Raw genomic sequence first — 17,109 nt, forward strand, 5'->3', positions numbered from 1 at the left:
CCTGCTCTTACAAGTGCATACAGGTGGCCTTGAGGAGGAAATTAGAGACTGTAGGACCTCTACCTCAGTGGTACAGTCACAGGCAGCCCTGATACCCCTGGAGAAAATGGAAAGAATGAAGACTAGGACCTCTCAGGGATCTGCACAGGAAGAAGGATGAAACCATACCTGAGGCTGCCCAGTGCCACAGAAAGCAAGGACAGCTTTGCTAGAGCACCAGGTACCAGGAACCCAGCACTGCAGGGAGAAAAGGCAACCTTGGAGCAAAGTGAACCCTCAGCTCTGCAGAGCTGTGCTATCAACAGCTGATTTTCTCCCATGTCCCCACTGGCTCTGCAGGACTTGCCCTCCCCCAGCCCAAATTACTCCTAGAGCACCAGTCATCCCCACAACCAGCAGTTTTAGGTAATGAAAGCTGAAAATACAACAGAACCCAGTTTCAGTGCAAACCACTCTTTAATTTTCCTCTTTGTACAACAGAGCCAGCCACTTACAAAGTGCTAGTCTAAAAAAACAGTCTGGTATTACAGCACACACACACCAGCCAAAGCCCAGCACTCAGGCAGAGAAAGCAGAGCTGGGCCGCTTGTTCTGCAGTACAACAGTCTGTTCAGCATCTGAGATTGAGCTCCACAGATGGATTTCTCAGTGTCAGCACAGGTAGGGAGGCAAAGAGGAGAACAAAGGCTATTTCAGATTGATTTCTCTTTTAAAAACGTCTTTTATTGTCCTCCCTTTCCTCTATTCCCCATTTTGGAATGCCCACATGATTTACTTTCAGGGTAAAACAAACAAATGCTCATTAGAGTAATTTCAGTGCAGTGCTACAGCTTAAAAATTGCTTTTTGCATGCTCCCCTCAGTAATAAGGGAAAAAAATACAATATTGAGTTGCAAAAATAAAAATAAAATGGAACGGCAGAAGCAACTAAGCAATTGTAATCTCAAAATTCAAATTTTAATGCTTTAAAAGCAAAATACCACAAAGGAAAGTCACATCAGTAGCATTCTGGCTAGAGGCAATGCCCCCTCCTCCTCCCCACCACTTCCCAGTGCCCTGGCAAAGGGCTGTCTGGTGCTGCCCTCCCAGGGTGCACGGACAGGCACACTGCAATTTCCTACAGGGCCTGTTGCCCAGAGCTGCAGAAAGGTGGGGCTGAGCTGGCAAGTTTGGAGTTAAATGGACGAGCACTGCTGACCACCACAACAGAAGGTGATGGCCAGCACTGAAGCCATAGCAGCTGCAAGAACATATTCTAGGGGGAAAAAAAGCACACATATAGCCAGTCTCAGCCTTTCATTCTGCCAAAACACTTGGATCCAAGAAGGAAAAACCCTCCTGTTTGGTTCACTACCTTGAACTAGATGTTTCTCTAAAAAAATACAGGCTAAGGTTCTGGAATTTTTCCCATTTTTCACGTGGAAGACCAGTTCTCCACTGAGACTCACAGGGGTCTCTTCAAGAAAGCTGGACTTGAGTCTTAAAAAACAACAAACAGCAAAGGAGGCCAGAGGGAAGAACATTTGCCAGTTGTGACAAAATGGTGGAAAAGAACCATTGAACAGCAGAGGCAAACAGGACGTGGGATGGGACTGTCACACCTGCAGCCCCACAGGTCAGGTGAGGATATAAAAGGCAGCACTTAAGGGTGGAGGAGGGCTGAAAGAGAAGTCCAAAAAAACCAAAGTTGCAAGAGAAAAGGCTGAAAATTCATGCAGTCCATTGCATTGGGCTGTCACCTATACAGGTGACAGCTCTGGGAACAGTGCTGAGCTTGGCTGAAGACATAAATGAGCAAAAAAGGATAAAAATGCTGTCACTGCACAAACCATAGGAGAAATGCTGGCAGCAGAAAAGTGCTTACAGAACAGCCTGGAAGTCAGGGGTGTAGGAGATGGAAAAGAAATCAAAGTTATGGATGGTATTTTCTTTGCAGAAGAACTGGAGCCAGAGCAGCTGTATCCTGCATCTCCATGGGGATCAGCCTGCACATATGCCACACCACAGGCAGGTATGATTCACTTCTGGCCAAGATTCCTGCATCACTGGGTTCACTGTTCACATGAAAAATGCTGAGTCCAAACTGCCCAGGAGAGCCTCAAATGCATCAGTGAAAGGATGCAAGCAAAATAAACGTTTGTTGCTTTGCATGGGGACCTAGGTACAATGGCAGAGACTGCAACAGACCAGACGTACAAAGATCTGAACTGAGCTCCAGAAAAGGTGCAGGACGCCTCCCTGCCACAGGCAGGGCCCAACAGCAACACCAGAGAGGTGACAGGAAGCGCCAGTGCCGATTCATAGAATCGTACCCACCATTCTCCTCCATGGGCCCCTGCAAGGCTCAGCTGTGCCTGGCCTCCAGCTCAGGCTGTCCTCTCCCAACCCCAGCTACAGCCCTCAGCCCAAGAACCACAGCCCCAACCCCTGCCTCTAGCCACACAGCTCAGCCAGATTTTAAAAAGAACTTTATTGAAGCTCCAATATATATTATTTTTGGCCTCTAAATACCCAAGTGTCAGCACCTATTCCTGGCTCTTCAGTGCTATTTTGCAACCCCCAGCACTGAAACTTTCAGTGCTTCATTTTCTGCTTGACCTCTACAGAAGGAAGAAAAAGCGCCTCAGGCATTGTTTTACAAGAGCAACCACTGCCATGGTGGCTGAGTGCTGGAGGTGGTGCTCAGTTGGTGTCCATGCCATCACACTCTTCTTGGGGAGCAGAGGGGGCAGAATGTTCCTCGCTGTTTCGGCGCTGATAGAACAGCACATATGCAGCTTTTGTCTACCAAACAAAAAGAAAACCCATCTGAAACCATCTACACAGCTTGGCTGCAATGTCACACCCAAAGCAGGGAACCACACTCTCAGCACAGACCTGGAACAGCCTCAAGCCAAATACTCACCACTATTTGGTCTTCTGAAGCCACCGAGACGCTGCTGTCGTCGAAGTAGTACCACTTGTCATTCACCTTGTTCTTTGCGTAGGCAGTGTCTGTCAGGGTGAGAAACTGCAGCTCAGCACTCTGGGGAAGGCCAGCAGGGAACACACACCTGGGACACTGGGACTCCAACCATGTGTGCTTTGCTCACTGCCCTTTAGTTAGAGCCTTCCCAAACACACATAGTTTAAGACTCTGCATTTTCACTTGCAAGAAAAGTTTTCTGCTGCTAATGGATCTGATTTGGTTCTTACAATCCTCACTCACAAATGAAGTCAGAAGTCCCTCAATGTCTCTTCCAGCCAAGATTTCTGTGACTGTGATCATGCACCCCCTTCAGCTACAGGAGCTCATCATTCTCTCATGGTAAATTGCTTCTGGGTGGTTTTACAAGTGTCATCTACAGCATGGATCTGCATGGACACCTGATACAGGTAACTCACCTACAGACACTTTTCATCTATGCTGCAGCAACACCAGTGACAGAAAACACAGTCTCATCACGTACCAAACTTGTATATAAGTGGGTTTTTCTCCTGATGAAATTACATTTTCCTATGTCAGTCCTTATCAGTGCAAAGGTGGAGACATTCTACTGTCAGCCAGTGTCACAATTTCAGGTTCAGCATTGAAAAATTTTGACTCCACTCCTAAATTGGGGAACATCACACAAACTAATGACAACTAACTAGGGTTCCACAGGCATCAGTCAGGACTCAGGCCAAAGTGCTGCTACCTATCTGCCCTGCATATCCTAAGAGGATGCCAACATGATACTCTCCTGCACACAGACTCAGATAAGTTTTGGACCAGACACCTTAGGTGAGGGCTATTGCAGATGTCCCAGCAGAGCCCTCCCATGTCCCCTCTGCTCATGTTTCCTTGCACACAAAGGACAAACAGCAGTTACTCACAGTGGCCCACTCCCATGGCTCCATAGTGATTGGAAACTGCAATGAGATCATACACATATGAGCCTGCTCTTGGGTCGCAGACAAACTCGGACATGTTCAAACCTCTGGAAGGAAACACAAAACTATCAGTACACCAGTAGCCATCACTTTTTTAGGAACTGAAGCCAGCACCAGTGCTGCTCTGCTGCTCAGGGGCCAGGTGCTTTTAGTGTGAAGACCAGACCTGTTACCCCTCCCACACAAGGCAGGTCCTGACAAACACACTGCCAGAAGGTTTAGAGGGAGGTGTTGAATAAAACACAGTTTGGAGTGTCCCTGTGTAGGCACAGAGACAGGAATACTAAGGGATATGCTTCATCCCACAGCAGGATGCTAGCAAGCAGAAGCAGAGGGGAAAGGCAGGCTTTCATCTTGTAATTGTGCAATACTCAGCATTACAAGTGCAGCACCGCCCAAAAAAATTGCTACAGAAGTTCTCTTGGTTGAATCACATGCATGTAACTGAATTTCAGAAGAAGCAATACCTGCTAGTAACTAATGTTCTTTGACATGCATAAAGCTGAATAGCATTAATAAAAACCACCCCCCAAAAAACTAACTCTTTCAACTTATGTCTGCTGCCCAGCCATTCAAACCCAGAAAACACCTGCTCCAGTTACAGCCTTTACAACGAGCCCACCCAACAGAAACATCAGAAGTACATCTTTCTTGACAAAGTTCTTCAAGCTCTTCCTAGCTTGAGGGAAGAATCCTACCTGATGGGGAATTCCACAACAGTGTCAAGTTTATCCCTCCAGTATCTGCTGTACGAGAAGCGTTTTAAATGTACCACCAAAATCCTGGGCAAAGACCACAAGTCAAACTTCTTCGTGGCCTGTTGATGTTTCTTACAGTTAGGGCAGTACCTAAGGAAGGAGTAACAAACAAGGAAATTAATGACTGCATCAAAAGAAAAGCTTCTGGCCTTTCATTCAAGATGCCTCACCAGCACAAGTACAGTCCCTGCCTTACAGAAGGCATACTGCCTGTGGAATATGCAGGTGAACACACTATCTCAGAGAATTCCAAACTCCAACTTGCTTTCACTTTATGGTCCTATGGCAAGTATGTTAACTGCACATTGTACAAAAAATAACTTTTAAAAATAGCCTGGTTGTTGGAAGCTACATTCCCACTGACACTTTCTTTTCCTAAATACAGGCAGGAAACAAATACTTTTATTAACCCACATTCACAGCCTACTGAGTCAATGACTTAATACAGATCTGAGAGACTTCTCAAAGATGAGAACAAAAAGACAGACCTGGGAAATTATACAAGAATCACATGAAAAATCATATGAACTCAGTTATGGTATTCTACAGACAGGCAGAGGTTCTTACCACGGGTCATGTTCACCAAGGGTTTCCATAGTAGTGAAGAGCTCTATGCAGTCTCTGAGGGCTACTACAGCCTTCTTCTTCTGTGGTTGTAGCATGCTTCCATGTTTTTCAAATGCCTAGTGAAAGAGACGGGTGCATTATTCAATTTCATGTACTCTGTAATCCCTGACATCAAGAAATTACACGCTCACTTTCCCAACACTGCCTATTTCTGCACCTCCTTCCCCACCCAGACAATTATCTCCAGCTTTCAGACACTCCTTTCTTATGCAAAATAAATCCATAAGAGAAAATATACATCCTCACTTGGGTTTAAAGCTTTCATCCAGACAGTAAAAACTGTCTTACTCTGTTACAAAAATCCAGTTTATTCTGTTACAAAAGATAACCCAGCAGAACACTGTTTACTGTCACCTTTTAAATACCATGCAAATTTACAGATTACTTATGAAAAGAGCATATTACAACCTGTGCCTCCTGTTCATCATAAAGTAGCCTCCGTGTCTCAGAATCCCAGTCAATGGCAACTGCAGAAAAAGCTACAAGAAAGAAGAATTATTTATTGCACAGGTGGAAAAAGAAGGGGAAAAAATACAGCAAGAAAATAATTACCATTCAGTTTTAAAATTTTTCCTTCAACAATGGAGTTTATCTCCGAGGTCCCAGAGGAATTCACAAGGCTAAAAGTGAAATACTTTTTCTTGCAAGGCTGCAGGTCTCTTGCTGACTCCACTTGCATACAGCCCTCAGAGTGGCAGGGATCAACTTCTGTCAGTTTTTCCTTGCCTTCCTCTCCGTCATCCTGATGCTCCATCTCTTCAATGTCACCTGGAAAAAAATTTCAAACAAGGACAATATTATAGGGCTTCAGTGAAAGTTTAGCCTGACACCTCCCATGGACAGCTTTCTGCATCAGACTGTACAACACACCCATTAAGTGGAAAGCAATGTAAAAGCATACAAAGAAACCTCTGCTTGCTAACCACTCCATCCAAAGCTGTATTTTCTCTTTTAGCAGATGCCAGTTTAGGAGAGCGCTCAGTGTGCAGGTTAACAGTGACTCCTCCTGACAGCACACCCTAAGAAGCATCTCCAAGAGAGAATCAGCAAGGGTGTCTTCACAGAAAGGAGTATGTAAGTCACCAAGAAAGTTATTTCCATTCTTTAGAGAAAATGGGCAGGTTTTTTCCCCATTTAACTTATTCTAGCTGTTACCCTCAGGGCTACACTAGTGAATCAAACAGGGAAGGGAAACCTCATAAAAGCTGCCTACTGAGCATGAGACCTAGGAATGAGACTGTTGATTCTATGTCCTCCAACAGACAAATTTCTCCACAATCTTTGTCACCTAACAGGCCAGTTTTCACCATCAAAAGGCATATCAGGAAAGGTTGCTTCTGGAGGGAGGCATCTGGACACCTCAATTAAGCAAGGATTTCCCTAGCACTGGTCAGGATGAATGCACATCCACACCTTGTTCTCCAGCTGCTGCACATCTGATCTCCCCAGGAAGAAAATGGTCTACAAGATTCTCCCTATACCAAGCAGATGTCCAGCACAACAGCATGGTTTAATCATGGTGGAGAAAACAACCTGTAAGAGCTTAAGCCAGATACATACACTACCAAACAAATGCTGTTAGAAAGCTTAGAGTCCTGAAAAGCTTCCAGCAGATTTTGAAAGGGCTTTACCTTCAACCACACCATTGGAGCCATTGCAGGTTCCTCTGTCTGGGCAGGGTGGGGAGTATTCTTCTGCCAGAGGGAGTTTCACACAGCGGCTGAGGAGAAGGGATACATTTATTACCCAGCCATAGTGCTGTTGTGCACCAGAACAGCAGCACCCTCCTCTATCATCAGCTCCTGCTGCCCAATTCCCTCCAGCAAACCACAACCCACCCTGTACAGCACCATTTACATTTATATGACAGCACCAAGAGCCCTCAGAATGAGTTAAACAATTCCCTAAATCTCTGCTCTCACTGCTTGTTCCATGTTTCACTGGCTGTATATTGCAAGAGCAAAAGTAAGTTATGGTGGCCCCATCTGTGAGCCCTGAAAATATGCCAAGCTCTGCTCCCGACTCCTTTTGTGAGGCTGAGCCAGCAATATCTGTTACAAAGCCCAAAAAAACAGGACCTTGAAATGTCCCTGGGGCCTCCAGACACTAATGCAATGCAAATCCTGGTTTACACAACCCACACAAATCAAAGAAAATTCTCCCTGTTAACAAGGATTCAGTAATCCTATTACAATGTAATTGAATCGAGCTTGGCATAGGATTCAAAGGTACAGCCATGACTTACCTGATCTGCTCCAAAACCACACTGTACAGGTGATCCACAGTGAGCTTGTGTTTGGGCACAGATATTAACAGTGGCTGCCCAAAGAGCACAGTCCCTGTAGTATTGCTGGATTGCCTCATTGTCTTTTCCCGAAAATAAATGGAGAGAGTAACATACTCCGAGCCATCCTCACTTGGCTTGCACACTTCATACCTGTTTGAAAGACAGGTATTTCCATGGGTTATTTCCAATATGAACTCAGTTCAGCAAATCTCTCCAACAGTACAAGAGGGCTGTGCTGTCCTCATGCTACAGAGCAGTTTCCTGAATACTCCCCATGGCTCAGTGGAAGAGGACACACCTGCAAACAACTCAGGTGCCACCTTTCCTGTGTCTTTAATCCTAATTCATACCTCTATTACCAATCACCACCCAAGACACTAGCCTGACAACTCCAAAGTGCTTCAACCAGTGAAAAATACTAAATGTACTTTGAAATCACTCTGACAACGCTTGTTCCCCCTAGAGAAAGAAATCTTCTTGATACCTTGGGTCTTGCATTCTCCCAACCTCTCAATCAGTTTTATGGCCTGAGCTCACATCACTGAACAGCTAATGTTTCATAAAACCAAGAGTCTGGAAACATCTGCTTCATAGAAAAATCCAAGGACAGTAAACAAACAAGAAAAAATCTGGAAGACAACAAACAGCCTGGGAGAACAGTGAGGAGACTGTGACGCAGTTTGTGCCCTGGGTGAAACAGCAAATGAGGTATTTGCAGCTGTCAGAGCAAAGGCAAAAGTAACCACGTTGTCCAACACTATCACACTGTTTGCTTCAGGCCTATTCACTACAAAAGATTCATTTTCAGGAATGCCAAGTTGCACTGCTCTTTAATGAGTCACCTGTCCCAGATTTATCTTAAAACTGCAAGAAAGATTTAATGAAAGAGGTGATTACACAATGACTGAGACCACAATCACATATCTGAATGCCTCAAACTCCTAACAATTCTTTTACATTAGACAAGCCCCTTCCCCTTCTCTCAAGAGCTGAGAAACATTTTTTATTCCTGTGTTCAGGGCAGAGAGAACAAATTTCAGAGGTGTAATTCTGCTTCATTCTACTGACAAGAAAGTATCCCAGCTTGGGACTTGGACTGAGTCAGTAGACTACATGAAGGAAAACATCCTTCCAGGGAGTCCCAGCCCACCAAGAACACAAGAGCTCAGAGTCAGCATAAGAGTCCAATGCCAGCAGCTGTTGAGGTTTTCTAGGCTGTCAATGCTATTCCACTGAACACCAGCACTGCATACAGTCCACACCAAAAGTTGCCTGAGAAACAGCACCACAAAGAGGTGAATTATTTCGCTTAGTACTGTTTAAACCACAAAAGGCCATACTCAGTCCCAGAATATAATCTGGGATTAACACCAGGTCCTATGAGACCCTTAGCCTGGACTCTATAACACAGCTCAGTGCATGACACTCCTGTGACTCCTCTCACACAACTTACACTTGCTCTGCGAGCAGCAGTTAATGAAGCCCCATTTACACTCCACCCTCACCATCTGAATGAAGCCCAGCCCATGAGAAGGAACAGATGGGACAGAAATAAAAGACTATTCCCACAGGTAGAGGTCATCCATCACAAACAGCCAGCATGCAGCACACTACAGCACTCTGCAGAAAGCATCTCACACACTTTTCACCACAGCATAACAGATCTGGTTACTTAAGTGCCCTTTTCTTCCCATTCTATCTCAGAACATACTTTACATACTAGTATAAAAGCAGACATACCAGAATCAAGATCTGTCATTTTTATGAGCTCCTGAGCAACAGCTATCCCTTGAAAAAAAGAACCAAAACCAAAGTACTTTATGTACAGTGTAAGGAAGGCTGTAGAGCTGATACTGGGAATTGTTGGACAATACTCCATAATTCTGTATGTTACAACTTAATTGAAATAATAGAATATGAAGGTGATGCTACTCCAGACACAACATGGTTTCAGAAGTCAGAAACATTAGCTCAGCTACTACCACACTGCTAGATACTGGCTAATTGCCTCTACAACTCATGACAACTCAGGAAAGTGTCTGAAAACTGCTAAGCAATGGGGTAGGACTTGACCAGTCTTTACCAGCACTATGGAGGTTCAGGTCTGTGGTTTCAATTCACAAAGGAGGCAGTAAGCAATGAGGTAACTTTGTTCTGTTGCACAATTAAGGTAAGCAAGGGCACAAAAGGATGGAAAGCTATGAAGGAATAGAGGTACATGAAAGGACACCAGAAGCAAAAAATACTCTGAGCTAAACAGCACGCTAATATATAGGTTGTATGTTACTGAAACATTCCCTCACAGGTGCTGGGATCTATGATATTAATCCCAGCTGCAAAACACTATGTGGACCACAAGTCAATCTACAGCAATAACCAAGAAGTCTATTCTGAAAGACAATGGAGAGGGCAGGAAAAAATGCTGCTAGAGAAGCTGCCAAACAGATCTGCCTGAAGGGGGTTTCTACTGCACACCAATCCAGAGGTGCTGCTGAGAAGCCACAACAGGGTCAAAAACTAGAAGTAAGAATAAACACAGGACTGGAAAAAAATGGGAGAAAGTGCTGCACATATTCCGATCCCTTCTAGAAAGTGGAGACACTCCTAATCTGTTTACCTTCTTTTGTAATAGCAGAACACAAACAAACAAGTAAACAGAGATCAGAGACTGAAAATGCAACTTTCTTAGACAATGGACAGTTTGCCCTGCAGAACTTGGTCAAAGGATTTTGCCAGTCTTGCAGAGGAGCAAGATTAAAAACGATGAGGGAATTTCCCACTGGAGGTTTATACAAGGCTTAAATAAATACATTTTGGAAAGGACGCAAACCCTCATTTCAAACAAGAAAACCCAAATTCTAGCAAGTGTGAACAAACTTCACAGATCAGTCTGCTATAAGATCCCACACATCTCAAATGCTTCATATGAAACTACTGGACCTGCTGGTCTGCTGATCTCATTAACTCAGTTCAATAATTACTGTAGCCTCAGTCACACTAAGAAACCTGACATCTCTGCAGCCAGTAATGTTTGTTCAAGACCATGAACTCATCTAAATGTAATACACAGCATGTTGTAAGAGAAGGTAGAAAACATGGCATGTATGGCAAACTGAATAGATCCTATTCAAATATGCACACTTTTATAGGTTAAAGGTGACCTGCAAATCAATTTGTGAAACTTTTATCAACATAAACAATGCATGTTATGTAATATGCCCCATTAGCCAGGCTAAGAGAACAGGTGTATCTAGTTTATCCATCAGAACATTTTTCTTCTTAGTTCCTAAGAACTGAGAAGAAACACTAAGAGCAATACCCTTGAAATGGGCTGTGGAGTTTGTTTTATGTGGTGCTTACCTGAGCCCTTGTAGGCCGGCTCCAAGCTCCAGCAGGATCCCTGGTGATGGGACATCACCAGCATGGTGCATGTGTGGGGGTTACATTGGAGCGGGAGCCGGAGGTCCTAGTGGGGCTGGGCTTCCCAGAACCTGAGGAAAAGAAATAGCAAGTGTTTGGGTTGTGTGCTGAATGCTGTGCTCTGCTTAGCCTGGGCAATGAGAGCATTCAGCACAAACACTGACCTACTGGCATCAAATTGATTTGCAGACCACCTTTACAGGAGTGATTTCTGATCACTTGCCACAGACCTCCCTGTCCTTCCACAGAACAACATGCTTGGAGAGAACCATTTCCAACACTGTGAGAAGTGGGATACTCCCACCATTCCCTGGCTGCACTGCCCCCTGCACTGTCTGGGTCAGTGATCTTGTTTCAAAGCTTCTACCAACCCTCTCCATTTCTGCATCTCAGCTCTTCTCTGATAAATATTAACACAACTTGCTCCAGGACTACCTGAGAGTTCCAAGCCTGTCAAGATGATAGACATGAGTGCAAAGCCTTGTGAAAGAACAGGCTTGGAGAGTTTCCAAACTCTCCTTCCCTTTCAATAGACTTGGAGAAGAAAATGTACAGTTTTGTCCTCTTGTGTAAAAGGTGCCAGGTTTATTCTGGGATGCATTTCAAAAGTTACTTAAAGTCACCTAAGTATCAAGCAGTTCAGTGGTATTTGCATTTCTTCTTTCTGAGGTTTTACTATCAGCAACCTCAATAGGTAAGATAATATACCAGAAGAACTGATGAACCATAAACTGAGCAGTTCAGAGAGAAAATGTATCTTAGAAATCCAGGGCACATCTTTGTTTTCTACACTGCAATCCATTCAGCTTAAGTTCCAAATGGAGTTCAATTCTTGCCCCCTTCCTCACTCCCCCAGATTCAGCATTTCCCACCACTTAAGTGGCACATTCAAAGTCACAATACACATCTCAAGATGTCCAGGATGCCCTGCAAAAACCACAAGGCTGAATGTGTCCTCCCTCATAACTCTATGAAAACCCCTAGTTTTTCCCACCACTGAAATAACCCATAAAAGGTGGCAGTTCAATATTCCATACATCCCACACACCACACATTTCCCAATTTTTACCAACAGCACAGTCTGGAATACAGTATCTATGTCTGCAGACTATGTTCTCTGTCAAGCAAATGTTCAGAAAAGCCAAGACCCATTCCAGCTGCTCTATTCCTCCTGCAATGTGTCGTGAGAGTTCCTGCTCAGTGACATTTCCACCCCAAACATTTCAGGAAAATCCATGATCTGCTCAGTAACAAACCAACAGAGGCCTGAGACTGAACAGACATTGGTGTCAAAAGCAAGACACCAGTACAAAAGTACTGACTTTAATTTTTTGAAGTCACAGCCCTGCTGGAGCACAGATCTCCTGCAGTGTTAAGAGTTTTTGACTTTTGAATTGAGATGTGTATTCCCAGCTGGCCAGTGCACAACACAATAAAACCAGAGGCCTGGCAAACCACAAGGGTATTGTTGTCACAGGCAGGCCTTGGCTACTGCTCTCAGCAAAGCAAACATGCAGAAACACTGTAAGAGACAGACATTCATATTTAAATTTTTCAATCCTGAGACAACTTAATATGATGCTAAGAAACATACAGAAGGCAAGAGTTGCCACTTTAAGTTACAAGCAGATCCTACAGCTTCAGAATCACTGAAACAACTGATTTGTTACAGGAGACAGCCACAAAGGTGATCACAGGTGGAAAATCTGCTGGACTCTGAGCAATGTGTTTAGAGGGGGACAACAAGAGCAAGGAACAAAGGAACAATTGGATGGCAGCTGCTCACGAACTCAGAGCCCTGGGGCTTTGTACTGCCCTATCATTACCCTCTCATTCTTTGGATTCTTAAGAGTCCAGCAAATAACCACAGATGATTACTAAAACAACCTTGGTTTGCTTCTGCCAATGGAAGGGAGGAGTGCTTTTCAGGTGAGGAAACTGTTACACCTTGAAAAAGATTATTTAAACGGAAGGGTGTGGTCTTCAGTTTATCACAGCTTCTCTCAGAATTCACTCATTGTGGCTATCAGGAAGAACAAAAGAAAAGGCCTGTGAGCCCACCCCAATTCAAAAACTAGGCAACAAACTCCTTCAGAAAAAGACGTCAAAAATAGGACTCACTGAGCCATCTGTAATTTCAAAATGTAAGTTTGGGGAATGCACACAAGTTTTGAGGAAATACACATGAGAAGTATCTGTTTCTGAATATGCTGTACTGATTTAACTCTGTTTTGGATAGTTTTTCTCTTTGTTTTCTAACCAGTGAAAGAAACTTAGCATCTAACTGCAACTACTTAAACAAGGAGCAAGACATAGACATTACAGTTTTCCTACAGGGAAGTCTTGCTACTGGACATAACTGGGAAATAAGAGCACATGATGACTATATAAAAGGGACAGGATCAATAAAACATGAACTAATTAAGAGTTCAAGCACATGAGACAAGTACCACAAAGTATAATTTAAGTACAAGAAATACTTTTACTCTAGAAAACATCTTTTACTTGAATAAAAAAAAAATTAACTAATGGTACTCAATCATGTCCCAGGTTGCATTATATGCCAGGCTGAAGCACATCTATGTTAATATTTAGTACCTAAGAACATACCCTGCAAAAGGTACCAGGACTACCAGATAATCCCTCTCCAGTTTGTTTTTCCCACCTGAAAGCTGGCCTAGCTCTCACTTGGCTTTGCTCACTGAACCCAACACCCTGAAATCATGCAGCTCCTCATCTGATTTATAAACAAGTAATGCTATCTTAAAGAACCCATCTGTCCTGTAAATTCTATCTTCCTAGACTTGAAGCTGGTATGTTTTCATCTTATCACACAAGGCCATTAAGTGATTCAAACAAATCTTAGGAAAAATTTAAGTTTTCAAAACATGGTATGCAAGCAGCTTCCAGAAGGATTCTTCCTTTCTTAAAAAGCAACTGCTATCCTGTCAGCCCAACACTGTACAAAGTGTTCTTAAGAGATCCTTTTGTGGCAATATCCAGTAGAGATGTAGCACAAACAAATGTTTGATGTATTAGATGGTTTACTGAGTCTTTTTTAGGTTATTTCAATTGTGAATTTTGGGTGAAAATACTGTGACTGTAAATCCCTACACTGCTGTACTTTCTAATAAAAGACATCTGTTCCCTTTCATTAAGTGATACAAAAATAGTTTTCTTTCAAGGATAGTTTTCTTCAGGAGAGAGAGATGCATCACTCCATGGAACCAGTGATACACCCCACAGCTCCACCAGCAGTACAGGAGCACCTTTTCCAAGCTGAACATTTCATGGACTATACAGACATACAGAGCATCCCTCAGAAGCAGCAAGTCCTTTCCTTGTCGCTCCTCTAAAGAATTTGTCTTAATTTAAGAAGAACAAAAAATGCTTTTTAGTGAGAAACTCTTCTTCCCTGATTTTGGGGAAATAAAATGTTTCTCAACATTTTAAGTGGAAACAAGCTTGTTCTTTAAAGGTGGAAGGTTCTGAAAGACCTATTTTAATATTTTTTTTTTATTTCTCTTTTTAATAAACAGCTAAACACTAACCTGTAATCTAAGAAGTTAAGTTGCTGAGATATCAGAAACTCCTGAATTTATTGGCAGCAGCATTCTAAACAAACAACCACCACATACCACATTCCCCAGCCACACATTACACATCAGCTACAGGAGGACAGAAACCTGATCTGCCAAATCAATGAACATTACTTCTGGCAGAAACACAACAGCTTGAGCAGCACTTGGCAAGTTCCTCTAACTGTAAAATCATCCTTACTGGAAGAAGCAGAAGGCAGAGATGTACATCCATGACTACAAGTACATTTCCTAATGAAACACAGGCTTTGAAGCTGGCAGGACAAAAAAAATAATAGGTGGAAACAAAGAGGAATTCAAAAACCTTCACACTACTCTGAGCATTTATTGAATTATTTAATTAAATCTTAGAACACCTAACAGCAAACATTTTATAACCAGACAAGGCAAGTAGATTGTCTGCACTAGAAGTATGAATTATAAATTTGCCTTTAAAAAACTTTCCTCTTTATGAACAAGCGTTTCACTGCTGGATTTTTGAGACAAGACTTGCTTTCAATAAAAGAATGCTGGTTTTTAGCTGTAGTTAGAATATTACTTTACATCTTTTTCCTGGCAGCATTACCCATTAAAAGGGCTTCCTATGAACAGCTTTTTCCTAATTTTTGCCCTGGTGCCTGGCTGCTTGCTCTTGCCCTCAGTGCTGAAAAGATCTTGGAGGGTGTACATGGAAAAACAGGATTTGCAAAACTTCCTCCCGTCACCTCTCCTCTTCCCTGGAAGGCTATTTTTAACCCGGGTCAGTTCACTTACTGTGACTCACAGCAGCACCTCATTTACAGTTGCCCCGCACATAAAAGGAAATGGCAATTGCAAAGGAAAATACACTTGGAGTTGCAGGTCAGCCAGTGCTTGCCCCACAGCCCAGAGCAGGCCTGAATCAGAAATAGTTGTTTTCTGTGGAGGGATTTACAACATGTTATGCCTGTATGAAAGCAGGGCTTTTTTGCAATTACCACTGTAATATCATGCTTCTTGTTTTTAAAATGTTTTCCTTGCTGCAGAGACAGACAGACTTACAAACTAACACTAGAGATTTCACAGAAGCCAAACGTCCTTCCCAGGGATCCTAACTGGTCACACAGTTGAAGACAACTTTTACAAAACTCCATTACAACTCAGCAATAAGGTCACAACAGACAGCACGATCAAAGAGCACCAGTGTGCCACAGCATCCCACCCCATGAAAGGTTCACATGCCACCAGAGGATGTCAGCACATGTCTCCACACAGACCAAACAACTTAATAGCAGCAGCATTCTTGCACTGGAATGCTCTCACATTTCAGCTCCAATAGAGAAACACGACTTTTGCTCTCCTAACCTCACCAGATATCAGAGGTGACTGGAAATATCTCACTCACCACACACATGCAGAACAACAAGCACAACCAAATCCTCAGCTTTGCCCTCACAACCACAGTTTAGATACAAACAGTGTTAAGCACCATCAAGAGTCTATAAAGACCTCCCAGTCATGGTGTTCTAATAATTATGATGGATTTTGGAAAGGCAGAGTACAGCAGCTTAGACTTCATACTATCCTAGCAACAGCCCAAGACTTTTGGCTGATTTGGAAACATAAGAACAAGCTTGAGCAAAAACTAAAAACGTCACCAAGTGCATAACTGTAATTCAGACATAATTATTTAAAGAGGCTTGTAGGAAGTTCTAAACTGCATAACACAGACCAGACTAAAAGTTCATTATGACCCAAGGGCCATGACCTCCTGTGTTAGAAACATATCAGCTGAACACTGCACATGTTGACCTGTTGACAGGAGCAGTGCTGCATTACTGCAGAAGGTCTACAAGAAGGCTTAGGCATTGTGAGGGAACAGGAATCAGGTTTTAGAGCCTGAAACCAAAGTGAATGTTTTGCAGTATTCTTCACACGTGGCATTCTCCCAGTTACTCACACAAAGATGTCGTCTTTTGGCAAGATATGGTTCAAACCTTCATCCATTTGGAAGATTTTGTGGAATCGGTGATTATACACGTCTGTCACCACCATCTAGGACAGCAAGGGAGATGTGCAAAGTGACTATAGTCAAAGTTTACAGTGATTTAAGCAAACTACCTTTAAATTCAAGCAACAGTTTATTCCAATTCTCTATCACAAGTGTCAGCACACCAATATCAGTTGTACTTTACTTTTCTGTCCCTTCTCTTAAACATCTCTACTACAATGGAACAATCAGAATAAACAAAGACTGTTTCATACATCTTGTAATGAACAGCATTTTAACTTGTTACAATTTTGTCACTAGCCCATTAAATTCAGCTTATCACCCATAGAAAAGCCAGGCCACCAAAATGCTTCAAGAAGAACAAACATTTATCAAAATTACTGTCTGCATTTATCCTTACATTTTCTGCAGGAACACCAGAGAGTTTGGAAAGTGATTCACACAGATCCGAGATGGCCCCCATCATTGGCACCACAACCCGGTACTAGAAACAAAGATAATGTTATGCTTACACCAGGCAAAATAAACCCATGCAAG

General features: G+C 43.0%; 1 protein-coding gene across 2 annotated transcripts in view; it reads right to left on the reverse strand.

The window, feature by feature from the left end:
* Positions 1–437: 437 nt before the first annotated feature.
* USP4 (ubiquitin specific peptidase 4) overlaps positions 438–17,109 on the reverse strand; it is a 33,299-nt gene continuing 16,627 nt past the window's right edge. For both annotated transcript variants that reach the window (XM_033071731.1, XM_033071732.1), the window contains 11 exons: positions 16,973–17,056; positions 16,522–16,616; positions 7,543–7,734; positions 6,929–7,017; positions 5,850–6,065; positions 5,706–5,776; positions 5,238–5,353; positions 4,611–4,760; positions 3,856–3,959; positions 2,906–2,994; positions 438–2,784 (listed from right to left, as the gene is read on the reverse strand). In XM_033071731.1, coding sequence (XP_032927622.1) covers positions 2,683–2,784; positions 2,906–2,994; positions 3,856–3,959; positions 4,611–4,760; positions 5,238–5,353; positions 5,706–5,776; positions 5,850–6,065; positions 6,929–7,017; positions 7,543–7,734; positions 16,522–16,616; positions 16,973–17,056 — 1,308 coding nt within the window. In that variant the 3' untranslated portion in view covers positions 438–2,682. The remainder of the gene's footprint in view (positions 2,785–2,905; positions 2,995–3,855; positions 3,960–4,610; positions 4,761–5,237; positions 5,354–5,705; positions 5,777–5,849; positions 6,066–6,928; positions 7,018–7,542; positions 7,735–16,521; positions 16,617–16,972; positions 17,057–17,109) is intronic.

Source organism: Catharus ustulatus, chromosome 13 (genome assembly GCF_009819885.2).
Source record: "Catharus ustulatus isolate bCatUst1 chromosome 13, bCatUst1.pri.v2, whole genome shotgun sequence".
Classification (NCBI taxonomy): Eukaryota; Metazoa; Chordata; class Aves; order Passeriformes; family Turdidae; genus Catharus; species Catharus ustulatus.